General features: G+C 45.0%; 1 protein-coding gene across 1 annotated transcript in view; it reads left to right on the top strand.

The window, feature by feature from the left end:
- Positions 1-16,473, top strand: part of FMR1 (fragile X messenger ribonucleoprotein 1) — a 264,048-nt gene that overhangs the window by 145,791 nt on the left and 101,784 nt on the right. The window contains 5 exon segments of the mRNA XM_063937403.1: positions 630-746; positions 984-1,154; positions 1,303-1,381; positions 10,826-10,935; positions 15,136-15,222. Coding sequence (XP_063793473.1) covers positions 630-746; positions 984-1,154; positions 1,303-1,381; positions 10,826-10,935; positions 15,136-15,222 — 564 coding nt within the window.

Raw genomic sequence — 16,473 nt, 5'->3', positions numbered from 1 at the left:
GTGATTCATGCTGTGTCCTAGAACGCAGCATCGGATCATCTGCGACACCATTGGCTGGCTGCATGACACAAGCTGGCAGCTGCAGATCCAACAAAGAGGCTAGGAAATTTCCAGCTTACGAGGGAGATCTTGGACCTGTCACTCCCCCAAATTGGAGGCCATAAATGCACTCAAACTGACAGTCTGCGGCCGTAGAACCACCAATGTGAAGTATGGGCCCAACGCATGTGCAAAGTACCGAACGTAGATACTTTGCGCTATTCGCAGCATCTACGTCCGCATCTCAATCAGGCCCCAAGTTTTCTCTTTAACTACTGTTGAGTGCTGTTCTTGAATATAATTTCATGTGTGCTTAGAGGCGTTTTAAAGAGAATGGCAACTATCCTTCTTATAACTGCAGCTGAACAGTGTTCTCCACGGGATCAATTTCACTTGCACTCCGCACAGCTTTTTTTTTTTTTATGTTGTCTGTAATCAGTTGATCCCTTAAAACATCTACAGCAGAAATGTTAGACCCAAATCCAAAAATATCAATAAAAATTGAATAAACTAAATGAGTGCTGTTAAACTCAATAAAGCTCTTTGTTTGTTTTTCTGACAATGTTTGAAAATGTCCTCTCTTCATACAGTCTGTCAATGAAGTTACAATCAGAAGGGCGAATATGTTAAGTGATATGCATTTCCGGAGTCTGCGGACCAAATTGTCTTTGATGTTGAGAAATGAAGAAGCCAGCAAGCAACTCGAAGTATGTGGCTTACATTTTGCACTTTTTACTTTCCTGTTACAAATCACAGTACACATTGGCTATACAAGAGCTTTCTAGAATAATATATATATATATATATATATATATATATATATATATATATATATATATATATATATATATAATTTTTTTTTTAGAAGTGATGGCTTTTTTACAATGTACTTTTTCAAATACTTATGGACGCATGCTATATAAGTATAGGGTGTGTCGTTGCAGAGCTCACGGCAGCTAGCATCCAGATTTCATGAGCAGTTTGTTGTACGAGAAGACCTGATGGGATTAGCCATTGGCACTCACGGGGCAAATATACAACAAGCGCGGAAGGTTCCTGGCGTTACGGCTATCGATTTGGATGAAGACACTTGTACATTTCATATTTATGGGGAGGTAAGATTTTTCTGTATCAATTTTCACCCTTTCTTTGTTAATGGCTACATTTGCTGCTCCGTTTGGAATATAAATCTGATCAATAAGTAAGACAAATGCACAGATGCATTTTGGTTTTAAAACTGATCTTTTTGTTGTCCTACTTTAGGACCAAGATGCTGTAAAGAAAGCCAGGACCTACCTTGAGTTTGCAGAAGATGTGTTACAAGTTCCCCGAAATTTAGTAGGTATGTAATTTTTATTTTGTTATTTACATAGTTAAGTTAATTGTCAAAACCCACTTAGTAAATTACTGGGAAAGTTTTCTGGGATTAAGGCTTCTAAAGTTTCTGATTTCTAAACTTTGTTGAAAATTTTATTTTTAGAGCATTATTAGAGTCCTCTCAAGACTAATATCTGACTACTTAGATTAGCAAAAAAAAACCCCAAAAAACAGCATAATATGTACTGTAGACACTTTCTGTTACATCAGTGGAAAATAAATTCTCTACACAGGCTGAGATCTAAGACCTATTTCTCTTACGTCCTAGAGGATGCTGGTGTCCATTTTAGTACCATGGGGTATAGACTGTTCCGCAGTAGCCTTCGACACTTAAACACTTTTTAAGAGTGTGAACTGGCTCCTCCCTCTATGCCCCTCCTCCAGACCTCAGTTTAGAAAATGTGCCCAGGAGACTGGACGCACTCTAGTGGAGCTCTACAGAGCTTTGCTGGAAAAGACTTTGATAGTTTTTTTATTTTACAGGGAAGCTGCTGGCAACAGCTTCCCTGCTTCGTGGGACTTAGGGGGGAAGTTAGAACCAACTTCTCAATTAGATAATGCTTCTACTTCCGCTGACAGGACACCATTTTAGCTCCGGAGGGTACTGAACACAGCTCAAGCCTGGCCAGCGTTCACTCCCGCAGCACTGCCGCCACCCCCTAACAGAGCCAGAAGAAAGAAGGCGGGTGAGTATTTTACCAGAGTCCTGCAGAGAGGGTCCTCCGGTCATCATTGGCGGCTTGTCAGGTACCAGCGCAGCGGCGGGAACGCTGCACGCCATGTCTCTCAGCATGGGTGCAGAGCGCGCGGGGTAGGGCGCGCTCTGAGCGGCATGTAATACCTTTTTCTCTCGCTGTCATAGATGCACATACCCGGTCCATGGGGTTGTGTTACCCCCAGGGCCAGAATAATGATTCCCATTCTGTGGTTGAAGCGCGTCATTGCACAGGGGGCGGGGCTTCTCCTCAGAGGACACAGTTCACTCACTGCGAGCCGTTTTTCTCCTGCAGACGCCACTGTGGGGATCCAGGCGCTGTTTCTCCTCAAGACACGGCTGAGTACCAAGGTGTTATAGGGGGGGAAGGAGTGTAAATAATCAGATTATGCGCTAATAGTGTGTATTGCACATTATAGAGGGCGCTCTGTGTGTGAGAACTGGCAAATCCCTTTGTGTTTCTCTGACGGACATTGGTGTGTGTCTGTACCCGATAGCTCTCCTGTGTGATAGCGGTCTGTGTGTGTGTGTACACGCGTGTATCATGTCAGACATCGGGGGGGGGGGGGGGGAGTCTTCACTGGAGGCACCCATTTTAGAGGCACAAGAGGGGTAATATGGTGGCTCTTCCCTCTCAGAAGGAGCCGGAGTGGGTGAGAAAGTTGCAAACAGACTGTTTATTGGAGACAGTCTATAGAGGATGCACTGTTTGCTGATCCCTCCATATCATCTACTCGGGTCCCACCCAGTTCCCAAAAAAGGTCTCTGGCCCAGATAATGCAGGGGGACACAGACACAGATTCCGACACGGAAGCCGACACTGGGGATTTGAGAGGGGTAGACCCAAAATTAGCAAAGGGAATACAATGTATGATGGTCGCTATAAAAGAGGTGTTAGAGTTTACCGATACAACACCTGCACCTGAGGAAAAGGATTATTTTAGATTAAATAAGAAACAGGTGGTGACTTCCTCCGTCAAAGGATTTGAATGCTTTCTTTGAGGACGCCTGGTCTAACCCCGAAAGTAAATTTTACTATTCCCAGATGGATACGTGTAGCGTACCCTTTCCCTGAGGAAGCCAGGCGCAAGTGGGAGACACCCCTTATGATAGACACCTCAGTGTCTAGGCTGTCTAAGAAAATAGTTTTGCCTGCCCCAGGGTCAGTTTCTTTGAATGATCCTAAATTAGAGACGACATTAAAATCTATCAGCCATATCAAAGATGCTGCAGGTTACTTTGTTGAGGCTATGAAGGATATTGGTTTGCTGGGTTCAAGAGCCTCAGCTATGGCGATTTCAGGCCGCAGGGCGTTATGGATTCGCCAATGGAATGCTGATGCGGATTCAAAGAGAAATATTGAGGCATTCCCTTACAATGGGGAGGCCCTTTTTGGTGATGAACTGGATGCCATGATTTCCACGACTACATCAGGCAAGTCTGCATTTTTGCCTTCCGCAGCTGTCCCCCCTAAGAAAGGGTATCATTCTCATACCATGCAGTCCTTTTCGGCCCAACAGGTACAAAAAGGCAAAAGGTACCCCCTTCTTCGCAGGAAGAGGTCGGGGGAGGGGTAGAAAACCTACAACACCAGCAGGTACACAGGAGCAGAAGCCAACAGCTGCTTCTGCTAAAACCTCAGCATGACGCTGGGGCTCCCATGCGGCAGTACGATCGGGTGGGGGCACGCCTACTGTTTTTCAGCTATGTCTGGCTTCGCTCAGATCTGGAATCTTGGGTATTACAGATAGTGTCCCAGGGTCACAGTTGGAATTTCAAGATCTTCCCCCATGCCGATTTTTTAAATCAGCCTTGCCAGTTTCTGTCCAAGACAGGACAAAAGGGCTGAACGCGATACAGAAGTTGTGTCAAGACAAGGTAGTTTCCTTGGTTCCCGAGATACAGCAGGGAAAAGGTTTTTATTCCAGCCTATTTGTAGTACCGAAGCCGGATGGCTCGTTCAGACTGATTCTGAACCTAAAGTCTCTAAATCTGTTTTTGAAACGGTTCAAGTTCAAGATGGAATCTCTAAGAGCAGTGATCTCCAGCTTGGAAGAGAAGAAATTTCTGGTGTCGGTGGACATCAAGGATGCTTATCTGCATGTTCCCATCTACCCTCCGCATCAGGCATACCTGAGGTTTGCGGTCCAGGACTGCCACTACCAGTTCCAAACGTTACCTTTCGGACTCTCCACGGCTCCGAGGGTGTTCACCAAGGTGATGACGGAGATGATGGTGCTCCTTCGCAAGAAAGGACTCAACATAATTCCTTACCTGGACGATCTCCTCATAAAGGCGAGGTCCAGGGAGAAGTTAGAGCAAAACATTGCGCTATCCCTGACGATCCTTCCACAGCACGGTTGGATCTTAAACCTTCCAAAATCACAATTGGAACCGACAATGAGGTTATCTTTTCTGGGAATGATTCTGGACACCAAGGTACAGAAAGTATTCCTTCCGGTGGAAAAGGCTCTGGAGATCCAGAAGATGGTCAAACAAGTTTTGAAACCAGCACGCGTTTCAGTTCATCAATGCATCCGCCTGCTGGGGAAGATGGTGGCGTCCTACGAGGCTCTGCAATCTGGCAGATTCCATGCCAGGGTGTTCCAGTGGAACCTCCTGGACAAGTGGTCTGGATCGCATCTACACACGCATCGGAGGATAATCCTGTCGGCAAAAGCCAGAATTTCACTCCTGTGGTGGCTTCAAACTTCTCACCTCCTGGAAGGACGCAGGTTTGGGATTCAAGACTGGATCCTAGTAATCACAGATGCAAGTCTCAGAGGTTGGGGTGCAGTCACGCAAGGGGAAAGCTTCCAAGGAAGATGGTCAATTCGAGAGAAACTTCTTCACATAAACATTCTGGAGTTGAGAGCCGTTTACAACTGCTTTCAACAAGCGGCACATCTTCTTCAGGATCGGCCCATACAGATCCAGCAGTGGCTTCCATAAACCGTCAGGGAGGAACGAAAAGCAGAGCGGCAATGGCAGAGGTGACAAAAATACTCCTCTGGGCAGAAAGACATGCAAGAGCTCTGTCGGCAATCTTCATTGCGGGAGTAGGACAACTGGGAAGCGGACTCCCTCAGCAGACACGATCTCCATCCAGGAGAATGGGGCCTCCACCCAGAGGTCTTTGCGGAGGTAACAAGTCGTTGGAGCGTTCCTCAAGTAGACATGATGGCATCTCGTCTCAACAAGAAGCTTCCGACATATTGTTCCAGGTCGAGAGACCCACAAGCAATAGCAGTGGATGCACTGGTGACCCAGTGGGTGTTCCGGTCAGTGTATCTGTTCCCTCCACTTCCACTAATACCAAGAATTCTAAAGCTTGTCAGAAGAACAGGGGTTCGGGCAATTCTCATTGCCCCAGACTGGCCAAGGCGGGCTTGGTATCTGGATCTTCAGTAGGTACTACTGGAAGTTCCTTGGCCTCTTCCTCTTCGCGAGGACCCTGCTTCAGCAGGGGCCGTTAGTTTATCAAGACTTACCGTGGCTACGTTTGACGGCATGGCTGTTGAGCGCCAGATCCTAGCCGTAAGGGTATTCCCAAAGAAGTCATTCCCACACTTATTCTGGCCAGAAAAGGGGTAACGTCCAAACATTACCATCGTATTTGGAGAAAATATGTGTCTTGGTGTAAATCCAAGACTGTCTCCTGTGGTGGAGTTTAAATTAGGACGTCTTCTCCTGTTTCTACAGGCGGGTGTGGATGCTGGGTTGCGGTTAGGGTCGATCAAGGTCCAAATTTCGGCTTTGTCCATTTTCTTTCAGAAACAATTGTCTTCCCTACCTGAGGTTCAGACGTTCGTGAAGGGTGTTCTGCGCATCCAACCTCCCTTTGTGCCTCCTGTGGCGCCATGGGATCTTAATGTGGTGTTGCAGTTCCTAAAGTCTGACTGGTTTGAGCCTCTGCAAGAGGTGTAGTTGAAGTTTCTCACTTGGGAAGTGGTCATGCTGTTGGCCTTGACGTCAGGCAGACGAGTTTCTGAGTTAGGGGCTCTGTCTCACAAGAGTCCTTATTTGATTTTTCGTGAAGATAGGGCTGAGATGCGGACGCGTCAGCAATTTCCTCCGAAGGTTGTCTTCTTTTCATATCAACCAACTGGTGTTGGTGCTAGTGGCTTCTGACACCTCAGCCGTCTCTAAGTCCTTGGATATCGTCAGGGCATTGAGGACTTATGTTGCAAGAACGGCTCTGATTAGGAAAACAGAGGCTTTGTTTGTCCTTTATGATCCCAACAAGATTGGGAGTCCTGCTTCTAAGCAGACTATTGCGCGCTGGATCAGAGGTACGATTCACCACGCTCATTCCACGGCAGGATTGCCGTTACCGAGTTCGGTAAAGGCCCACTCTACAAGGAAAGTGGGTTCGTCCAGGGCGGCGGCCCGGGGGGGGGGTCTCTGCATTGCAGATTTGTCGAGCTGCTACTCGGTCAGGTGCAAATACGTTTGCTAAGTTTTGCAGGTTTGACACCTTGGCTGCTGACGACATTCGTTTTGGTCAATCAGTTCTGCAGGAACATTAGCACTTTCCCACCCGTACTGGGAGCTTTGGTACATCCCCATGGTACTAAAATGGACCCCAGCATCCTCTAGGACGTAAGAGAAAATAGGATTTTAATAACCTACCGGTAAATCCTTTTCTCGTAGTCCGTAGAGGATGCTGGGCGGCCGCCCAGTGCTCATTTTTCCTGCAAAGTAAATTTTTGTCTTTTTACACAGGTTCTCATGTGTTAAGATGTTCACAGCTGTTGCGGTTACGTTATGCATGCACGTTGGCATGGGTTATGTTAATAGCCATGTTAGGCGGCATGTTGGTATAGTGTGAGCTGGTATGAATCTCGCCACTAGTTAATGTAAATTCTTCTCTCGAAGTTGTCCGTCTCCTCGGGCACAGTTCCTATTCTGAAGTCTGGAGGAGGGGCATAGAGGGAGGAGCTAGTTCACACTGTTAAAAGGTCTTAAAGTGCCGAAGGCTCCTGCGGAACCAGCTATACCCCATGGTACTAAAATGGACCCCAGCATCCTCTACAGGCTACGAGAAAAGGATTTACCGGTAGGTTATTAAAATCCTATTTTAATTGTTTTTTTTTTTAGTTTTTCATATAGGCCTATATCATTGGTTGTCTTTTTATTTATACAAGGAATATGGGACACCGGTTTGAAATACAGCTGTGTCCAATGGAGATATTATAACAGTGCTGTGTCATATTTGAGGCCATTAAAAATTCTGTTCTGCCTCATGTTATACAGATCTCATACATCTAATCTCAATATCGTGGCAACTACAGTTTAATGCTAAAAAATGCAAAATCATGCACTTGGGTCTCAAAAACCCAAAGGCTAAATATAATATCAAGGGTACTATAATGGAAACTACTGAGGAGGAAAGGGATTTAGGAGTCACAATTTCAAGTGACTTAAAGGCAGGAAAGCAATGCAACAAAGCAATGAGAAAGGCAAGTCAGATGCTTGGTTGCATAGGGAGAGGAATCAGTAGCAGGAAAAAAGAAGTTATAATACCACTGTATAGGTCATTGGTGCAGCCCCATCTGGAATAGTGTGTCCAGTTCTGGAGACCATATCTCCAGGAGGATATAAATACATTAGAGAGTGTACAAAGAAGGGCAACTAAAATGGCGCATGGCCTACATCACATCAGAGGTGGTAGAGGCTAAGACTGTAGAGCAATTTAAACGGGTGGTCTTCTGGTTGCCGAATGTCTGTATCACGGCGCACAGTATACCGGCGCCGGAATCCCGACACCCGGCATACCGACAGATATTCTCCCTCGTGGGGGTCCACCCCCCCCCTGGAGGGAGAATAAATAGCGTGGCGAGCCCGCAAGGGGCTCATTTGCACTCGCCACGCTGTCTGTATGCCGGCGGACGGGCTCCCGGCGCCGGTATACCATACTACACCCATTTAAACATGCTGGGATAGGCATATGAATGTCCTTACAAAGAATTAAGGTTCAAAAAGGGTTGAGATTACCTAAAGGATAATAAAAAAAAAAAAAAAAGGGGACAGACTAGATGGGCCAAGTGGTTCTTATCTGCCATCAAATTGTATGTTTCTATGTAATATGCAGCACAAGTGAGTCGCCAGGTCCAGTGCAACAGTGCTAGCGGTGGGCGTCTTTTTGCTGAAAATGCATCTTCGTTGTAACACGATGCAACTGGGACACATCATGAGACTGTGCTGATTCATGTGATAGGCAAGACTTCTTGTATAACTATGTGCTACGGAGTTTGTATATGAATCACAACGGAAAGTGGCATGGAAAAAATCAGCGGCCGCTGTGTCTTAGCAATTCATATACAGATTCAGAGACTGCTGCAGAGGTGTATTATTTTGCTTTCCTATGTGGGGTAGGGAATCCTGGATCACAGAGAGGAGTAGAAACCTAAGTAAGTAAATTAACAGAGCATCATTCGTTCTTAAGGCCTAATTGAGACCTGATCGCTGCAGAAAATTTGTTCTCTAATTGGCAAAACCATGTGCAGTGCAGGTGGGCAGATATAACGTGCAGAGAGTTAGATTTGGGTGGGGTGTGTTTAACTGAAATCTAAATTGCAGTGTAAAAATAAAGCAGCCAGTATTTACTCTGCACAGAAACAATATAACCCTCCCAGATATAGCTCTCTCTGCGCATGTTATATCTGCCCTGCAGTGCACATGGTGGGTAATTGCAAGTTGATCGCAGTAGGAATTTTGTTAGCAGTTGGGCAAACCATGTGCACTGCAGGGGAGGCAGATTTAACATGTGCAGAGAGAGAGAGATTTGGGTGTGGTGTGTTCAATCTGCAATCTAATTTGCAGTGTAAAAATAAAGCAACCAGTATTTACCCTGCACAGAAACAAAATAACCCACCCAAATCTAACTCTCTCTGCACATGTTATATCTGCCTCCCCTGCAGTGCACATGGTTTTGCCCAACTGCTAACAAACTTCTTATTGCGATCAACTTGCAATTACCCCCACGGTTTTGTCCATTAGAGAACAAATTTGCTGCTGCGATCAGCTGTGAATTAGGGACGGAGTTGCTTAAGATGTTAATCGGAATCAGGGAAGTACTGTAAAGAGCATCTTTTTATTATTTATGTAGTGCACATATACTTTGCAGCGCTATACAGAGAATAATGTGTCCATTCATATTACAATCTATGGGGGTAATTCTGATCGGTGCTGTGCACAGCGGGTGATCAGGTCCTAACTGCGCATGCATATGCACTGCAATGCGCATGCATGTCGGTCAACAACGGGCATCGCCGGTCAGCAACTGGATGGTGCGAATATTCGCACGGGCGTTCGCAAGGTGATTCACCGAAAGAGGCCGTTTATGGGTGGCAACTGAACTTTAACAGGGAGTGTCCAGAAAAACGCAGGCATGTTTAAGCGTTTTCAGGGAGGGTGTCTGACGTCTGCTCCTGCCCCGATGCCTGTTCTTATCGCACTGAAGGAGTAAGTCCAGGGTTGCGCACAGACTGCACAAAGTGGATTTTCGCAGATGGGCATACACATGCGATCGCACACTTGCACAGCGAATTTACACTCCCCCCTGGAGGCAGCGACTGTCTGATCGCAGGACAGCAAAATTAGCAGCCCAGCAATCAGATCTGAATTACCCCCTATGTTCCCTACCATACATACACGCTAGAGACAATGGGCCTAATTCAGACTCGCAGTCTGAAGCTCTTGCTGGAGTGCGCACACGCACCCCGCGAGTCCAGTAAGATGCTATCAGCATCTCAGGGCTGCGATTGCCTTTGCCTGATTGACAGGCAGAGGCAGTCGCAGGGCGGGAGGCTGCGTGCCAGTGTCGTTAGAACGTTTTTGGCGGGGCGCATCCAGACTGTTGTGGGGGCGGTCCGTGGCGGCTGCGTGACATCACACGCAGCTGCTGGGACGCGGCGAGTAGCGGCCTGCCAATGCGCAGCAGCTGCGCTGGCAGGGAGCTACTCAGCAGGTGCAAAAGTATTGCTGCTGTGCAATGCTTTTGCATCCTTGTGTGTGTGGGGGGAGGGGGGTTTCAGATATGTGGGGTGGATTAGAAATGTGCTGGGCTTCCCCCCGCATGTCTGAGAAACTGATCATAAATAGACTGAATTTAGCACATCTACGATCAGATCTGAATTACCCCCTTTGTTTTGTTGGGAGTCCATTAAACTACCGGTATATTTTTGGATAATGTAAGGATACCAGTGTGCCCAGAGAAACCCATGCAAACACTGGAACTAGCATATTAATTGTTTAAATTCTGGTTGTTAATCAACATTGAACGACAGTAGGGATATGTAATAGACTCTACATTTGATTTGGCCTGTTGAAAGAATGTTTGACCACAAGGTGGCAGGTTGAAACATACATATCATTTAGGAACTTCTACACACACTATAGTTGAAATGAAATAGTCCTAATCCTTGTTCCGTGTACCTTTTAACAAAACCATTCTACAGTCCTCATTCTACACCTGATCACAACTGAGACAATGAATCTGTATAAAAAAAGACTAAAATACAAAACGTTTCTGAACCAGTATTTAAGTGCTGTAAAAATACTACCAGACTTTTATTTGTAAGTATGCCTTTTACTACTTAGGCATGTACTCTATCAACGTGTTCTGTTGCTGCACTTACCCATTACACACTAATTTTATTTTTGGTAATGCGTGTCATGTCTTTGTTATAGGAAAAGTCATTGGGAAAAATGGGAAACTCATTCAGGAAATAGTGGATAAATCAGGAGTTGTTCGAGTTAGGATTGAAGCTGAAAATGATAAAAATATGTCCCAAGATGAGGTATGTCTTGTTTTTTTTTTTATTTAAATTACTGAATATTTGGTTTGAGTCTAAGCATTTTTTAATGTATCTTTATTTTCAACTTTGAGTGTTTTGAGTACATAGCACCTGTATTTTAAAAGTCTAGGACGGCAACAGTTAGGATAAAACGGTGACGGGCAACACCAGTGAGCCTTCACCTGCAGCTCCCAGCTGGCTGCTTCCAGCCTGTCTTATTCTCTTCTCTGTTATAACGTAGTGAATAGGACTGAATGGTAGTAGCTGGTTTGCGTGATAAGTCACTGACTATATCTGTAGGATTGTGGGGTGTCTGAAGTCCTATCAGGCTGTTTTGGAGCAAGTGGTATGTGCTGAAATTTTGGACCATATGGGGTTATTTTGGGCTGAGTGAGATGTTGGATGAGGTGTGTGTGTGTGTGTGTGTGTGTTTGTTTTTATTGAGTAATGTGCATCTCTTTTGGAAGTTAAAATCCACATACAGTTTGTGACCTTTCATGTATGTTGAGTTGCTCATCAATTTACTAACACATAAACAATACATTTGTTTTGATTTTATTTGGTGGTTGCCTTGCCATAGCACATGCTTGGGTTTCTAACTCAAATCCAACACTTAATCCACCATTCCATTAGCATATAGGCCTATAAATCCTTGGCAGCCATGGTGACTGATTTGCAGTAATAGGGGTATATGCAATTGCGGTCGAATTCCCGAAATTGTCGAATTTCGGGTCATTTTCGACCAAAAAAAAAAATCGCCTATGCAATTCAGTGCTTTCCGACCAAAAAACGGACTTTCAAAATTCGACTTTTTGAAATTCTACTTTTTGCAAATTCGACTTTTCTGCAATGATACAAGTGCTGCAATTCGACCAAAGCATATTCAATTCAAGTTTGGAAATTCGACAGCAGTGCTTTTAGACAGCAAATTCGTCATTTTCAATCCGCCACACTTTGGAGGGTGAAAACAAATAAAAAAATTTTAAACATGTTTTTTTTTGTGTTTTTTTTGGGGGGAATAGCAGATCTATTTATATTAGAAGGGATTAGGTACTTTTTTTTTTTTTTTTTGGAGGCACAAATATTATTTATATATTTTTTAAAATATTATTATTTTTATTTTTTATTTTTTTTATGCTGGAACGGTGAAATCATAAAAAAAATGGCGTGGGGTCCCCCCTCCAAAGCATAACCAGCCTCGGGCTCTTCGAGCTGGTCCTGGTTCTAAAAATGCGGGGAAAAAATTGACAGGGGATCCCCCGTATTTTTAAAACCAGCACCGGGCTCTGCGCCTGGTGCTGGTGCCAAAAATACGGGGGACAAAAAGAGTAGGGGTCCCCCGTATTTTTAACACCAGCATCGGGCTCCACTAGCTGGACAGATAATGCCACAGCCGGGGGTCACTTTTATGCCGTGCCCTGCGGCCGTGGCATTAAATATCCAACTAGTCACCCCTGGCCGGGGTACCCTGGGGTAGTGGGGACTCCTTCAATCAAGGGGTCCCCCCCCCCCAGCCACCCAAGGGCCAGGGGTGAAGCCCGAGGCTGTCCCCCCCCATCCAATGGGCTGCGGATGGGGGGGCTGATAGCCTTTTGTGATAATAAAAAGATATTGTTTTTTCCAGTAGTACTACAAGTCCCAGCAAGCCTCCCCCGCAAGCTGGTACTTGGAGAACCACAAGTACCAGCATGCGGGAGAAAAACGGGCCCGCTGGTACCTGTAGTACTACTGGGGAAAAAATACCCAAATAAAAACAGGACACACACCGTCGACAGTAAAACTTTATTTCATACGTCGACACACACATACTTACCTATGTTCACACGCCGACATCGGTCCTCTTCTCCATGTAGAATCCACGGATACCTGAAAAGAAAAGATCAATATACTCACCTCAGCCATGGTCCAGAGATAAATCCACGTACTTGGCAAAAAAACAAACCGAACACCCGCTCCATGCCGGACTGAAAGGGGTCCCATGCTGACACATGGGACACCTTTCCACGAATGAGACCTGTCAGTGACAGCTGTCACAGAAAGGTCTCTAAGCCAATCAGGAAGCGCAACTTCGTTGCGCTCACCTGATTGGCTGTGCGCTGTCTGTACTGTGACAGCACATCGCAAAGCCGCTCCATTACTTTCAATGGTGGGAACTTAGCGGCTAGCGGTAAGGTCACCCGCCGGTCAGCGGCTGACCGGCGGGTGACCCCACCGCTACCCGCAAAGTTCCCACCATTGAAAGTAATGGAGCGGCTTTGCGATGTGCTGTCACAGTACAGACAGCGCACAGCCAATCAGGTGAGCGCCACGGAAGTAGCGCTTCCTGATTGGCTGAAGGGACGTCAGTGACAGGAGTCACGTGATGTCCCGGCATTCGGGAGAAAGGGGTCTGATGTGAAAGCATTGGACCCCTTTCTAGTCCGGTATGGAGCGGGTTTTTGCGTTTTTTTTTTTTTAAACAAGTACGTGGATTTTACTCTCTGGACGTGGATTTATCTCTGGACGCTGGAAGGTGAGTATAATTTTTTCACAGGTACCCTCGGATCGTCGGAGACCGTGGCAGTCGGCGTGTCAACATAGGTAAGTATGTGTGTGTCGGTAGTGTGTAATAAAGTTTTACTATCAAGGTGTGTGTGTCCTGTTTTTATTTGGGTATTTTTTTCCCAGTAGTACTACAGGTACCAGCGGACCCGTTTTTCTCCCGCATGCTGGTACTTGTGGTTCTCCAAGTACCAGCTTGCGGGGGAGGCTTGCTGGGACTTGTAGTACTGCTGGAAAAAACAATATCTTTTTATTATCACAAAAGGCTATCAGCCCCCCCATCCGCAGCCCATTGGATGGGGGGGGGACAGCCTCGGGCTTCACCCCTGGCCCTTGGGTGGCTGGGGGGGGCCCTTGATTGAAGGGGTCCCCACTCCCCCAGGGTACCCCGGCCAGGGGTGACTAGTTGGATATTTAATGCCACGGCCGCAGGGCACGGCATAAAAGTGACCCCCGGCTGTGGCATTATCTGTCCAGCTAGTGGAGCCCGATGCTGGTGTTAAAAATACGGGGGACCCCTACTCTTTTTGTCCCCCGTATTTTTGGCACCAGCACCAGGCGCAGAGCCCGGTGCTGGTTTTAAAAATACGGGGGATCCCTGGCCAATTTTTCCCCTGCATTTTTAGAACCAGGACCAGCTCGATGAGCCCGAGGCTGGTTATGCTTTGGAGGGGGGACCCCACGCCATTTTTTTTCCGGGTTTTTCACGTTTTTTTACCGTTTTTTAAAATCGCGGCAAAATCCGCCAAATCGGCCGATTTTCGCCCGCGACTCTGGCGAATCCGTTTTTCATTGAATATGGTGAATTCCGGAAGCCACCTTCCGGGATTCACCTGTCGAATTGAGTCGAATTAAAAAACGGCGAAAATTGCCGCGAATTCGACCGCAATTGCATATACCCCATAGTGTAGTTTTCAGTGCTTATCCACATGGCCGGTTTCTCACAAAACTTGTTAAATACCGAACCACTGCATCTGCTACTAATACAGCACTTATAAGAGGATCTCTGCAAGAACCAATGTCGCTGATCAATTTTTCTTTCTGAAACGTCCCATCTGTGATGTACGTGATGTACAGTATCACTTTTGTCCATGTGAATAGATGAGGCGAGACAACATGTAGATAATTGGGGGACAAAATACTGAGAGACTGCTCTTGTGGAATATGCCTAATCTTGCTTTCTTGCAGCTCTTTAAGTCTCTACATTTTTAGGATCCGTTATTGCTGATTTGTCTATGAACTGTTACAGTAGCAATCCTTTAATGGTCTTACTTTTTTTCACATGCAGTATCTCACTATGTTTTTACAAACAGAAAGATAAATCCATAGCGTCTGCTATCGAAAAAACGAATGTAACAAATGTAAAACAGTTGTTCACCTCCTCTGTTTATATGAGCTTGTAATTGGAGATAGAGGTCATGCACATTGCAGTGCAAAACAGATACAAAGTCATCTAGGGAGCTTGGAGTTAAAACCTTGCTACAGTGGCTTGTGAGGTGTATGGGGTTTTTAGGTTTGTTCAGTCTTTCCTGACGATCGTTATGGTCTAACTCCTTTGATAACTACCACAAGTATCTAAATGTCTGTCAATTTTACAATACAGCATTTTTCATTCTGTATCTGCAGTCTTCTTGTATTGAAATTGTAACCATATATTTTTAGGGAATGGTTCCGTTTGTATTTGTTGGCACGAAGGACAGCATTACTAATGCAACAGTTCTACTGGACTACCATCTAAACTATTTAAAGGTAACTTCTCAATGTTTATATGTTGAGTTGACATTTTTATGGTCCAGAAGTTTTTTCTCTTTTGATGTACTTATTGTTGTCTATGGAAATTGTGTTTTTTTTTCAGTACTATTCAGTTTGTTTTCTTTTTCTGTGGAATATATTGGTTATAGTATACAGATGCTCCTCACTTAACGGCCGAGTAACATTCCTACGACTACAGTAGGTCGTCAAACGAATCGGCCGATAAGCGAGTAGCTGCATCCCTGTACAGTCTGTAAGCAGCCGGGCTGCTGAGAATCTGTGCTGTATACTGTACTTCCTCCACGACGCTGAGATGCTGCGCTGTCGTTTTCAGCTGGTCGGAGGTCCAAGCAGTTGATCAACAGGTAGGTTGGTAAGTGAGGAGCATCTGTATTGAAATTAAGATTGAATAGCCAAAAGTTATTCTTATATCATTGAGCATGTCATAATAAGAATTATATTGCACCCAACTGTACCATGTTTTGCATGCGCCAACCGAATGAGATTCTGCAAATTCTTAAATTTTGCCAATGATAAGTAACCAGTAAACATGGTATGTTTTTTTTCTATGTTATGATGCTCAAATATTACTTGACGCACTGCCATGGTTTGTACTGAAGTACCACTATAGTAAAAAAAAAAAAAAAAAGTGTGCCTCACCTTAGCATTGCAATAGTAAATTGCTAAAATTTTGTCCTAGATCTACTGATCCGGATCTGCTGAATTGGAATTTTTAGACTTGGTTCTGTTTGCAGTTAGTATTTCTAAGGTTCATAAATACTCAAGTATTCATTTATTTAGCCTTATCTACTTTGTTGTTGTAAAATGCACCATTAAATTATTTTTTATCTGAATAGCACACACATTAGCACTTTAGAGCCGCATAGAGATTTGTCTCTAAAGCCTATTGCATGTGACTGAACCAGTCCGTAGCACATTCTCTGGCCCATATCCAGCCAGGTGCCCTCTGTTTTGTTCCATAGGCTCTGTTAGTTTTAGTCTCTGAAGTGTCTTTTAGTGGTGTGAGGAGACCAAATCAGCTTTTTCTGTGTCGATCCCCTTTATAACCGTTTTAACTAGTGTACTGCGCTTGTGTTGTAACAGGTAAACCATAGCAATGGAACGGTTTCTTTTAATGATTAAATTATTAAGTTTATCTGGTTATTTGAAGTGCTAACATTTTATGCACTACAGTACAATCTAAAGGTCTGCATACGTAACTTTGACAATGGCAGCTGCTCTAGAGAT

This window comes from Pseudophryne corroboree, chromosome 8 (assembly GCF_028390025.1).
Source record: "Pseudophryne corroboree isolate aPseCor3 chromosome 8, aPseCor3.hap2, whole genome shotgun sequence".
Classification (NCBI taxonomy): Eukaryota; Metazoa; Chordata; class Amphibia; order Anura; family Myobatrachidae; genus Pseudophryne; species Pseudophryne corroboree.
This window is presented reverse-complemented; position numbering and strand designations above follow the sequence as displayed.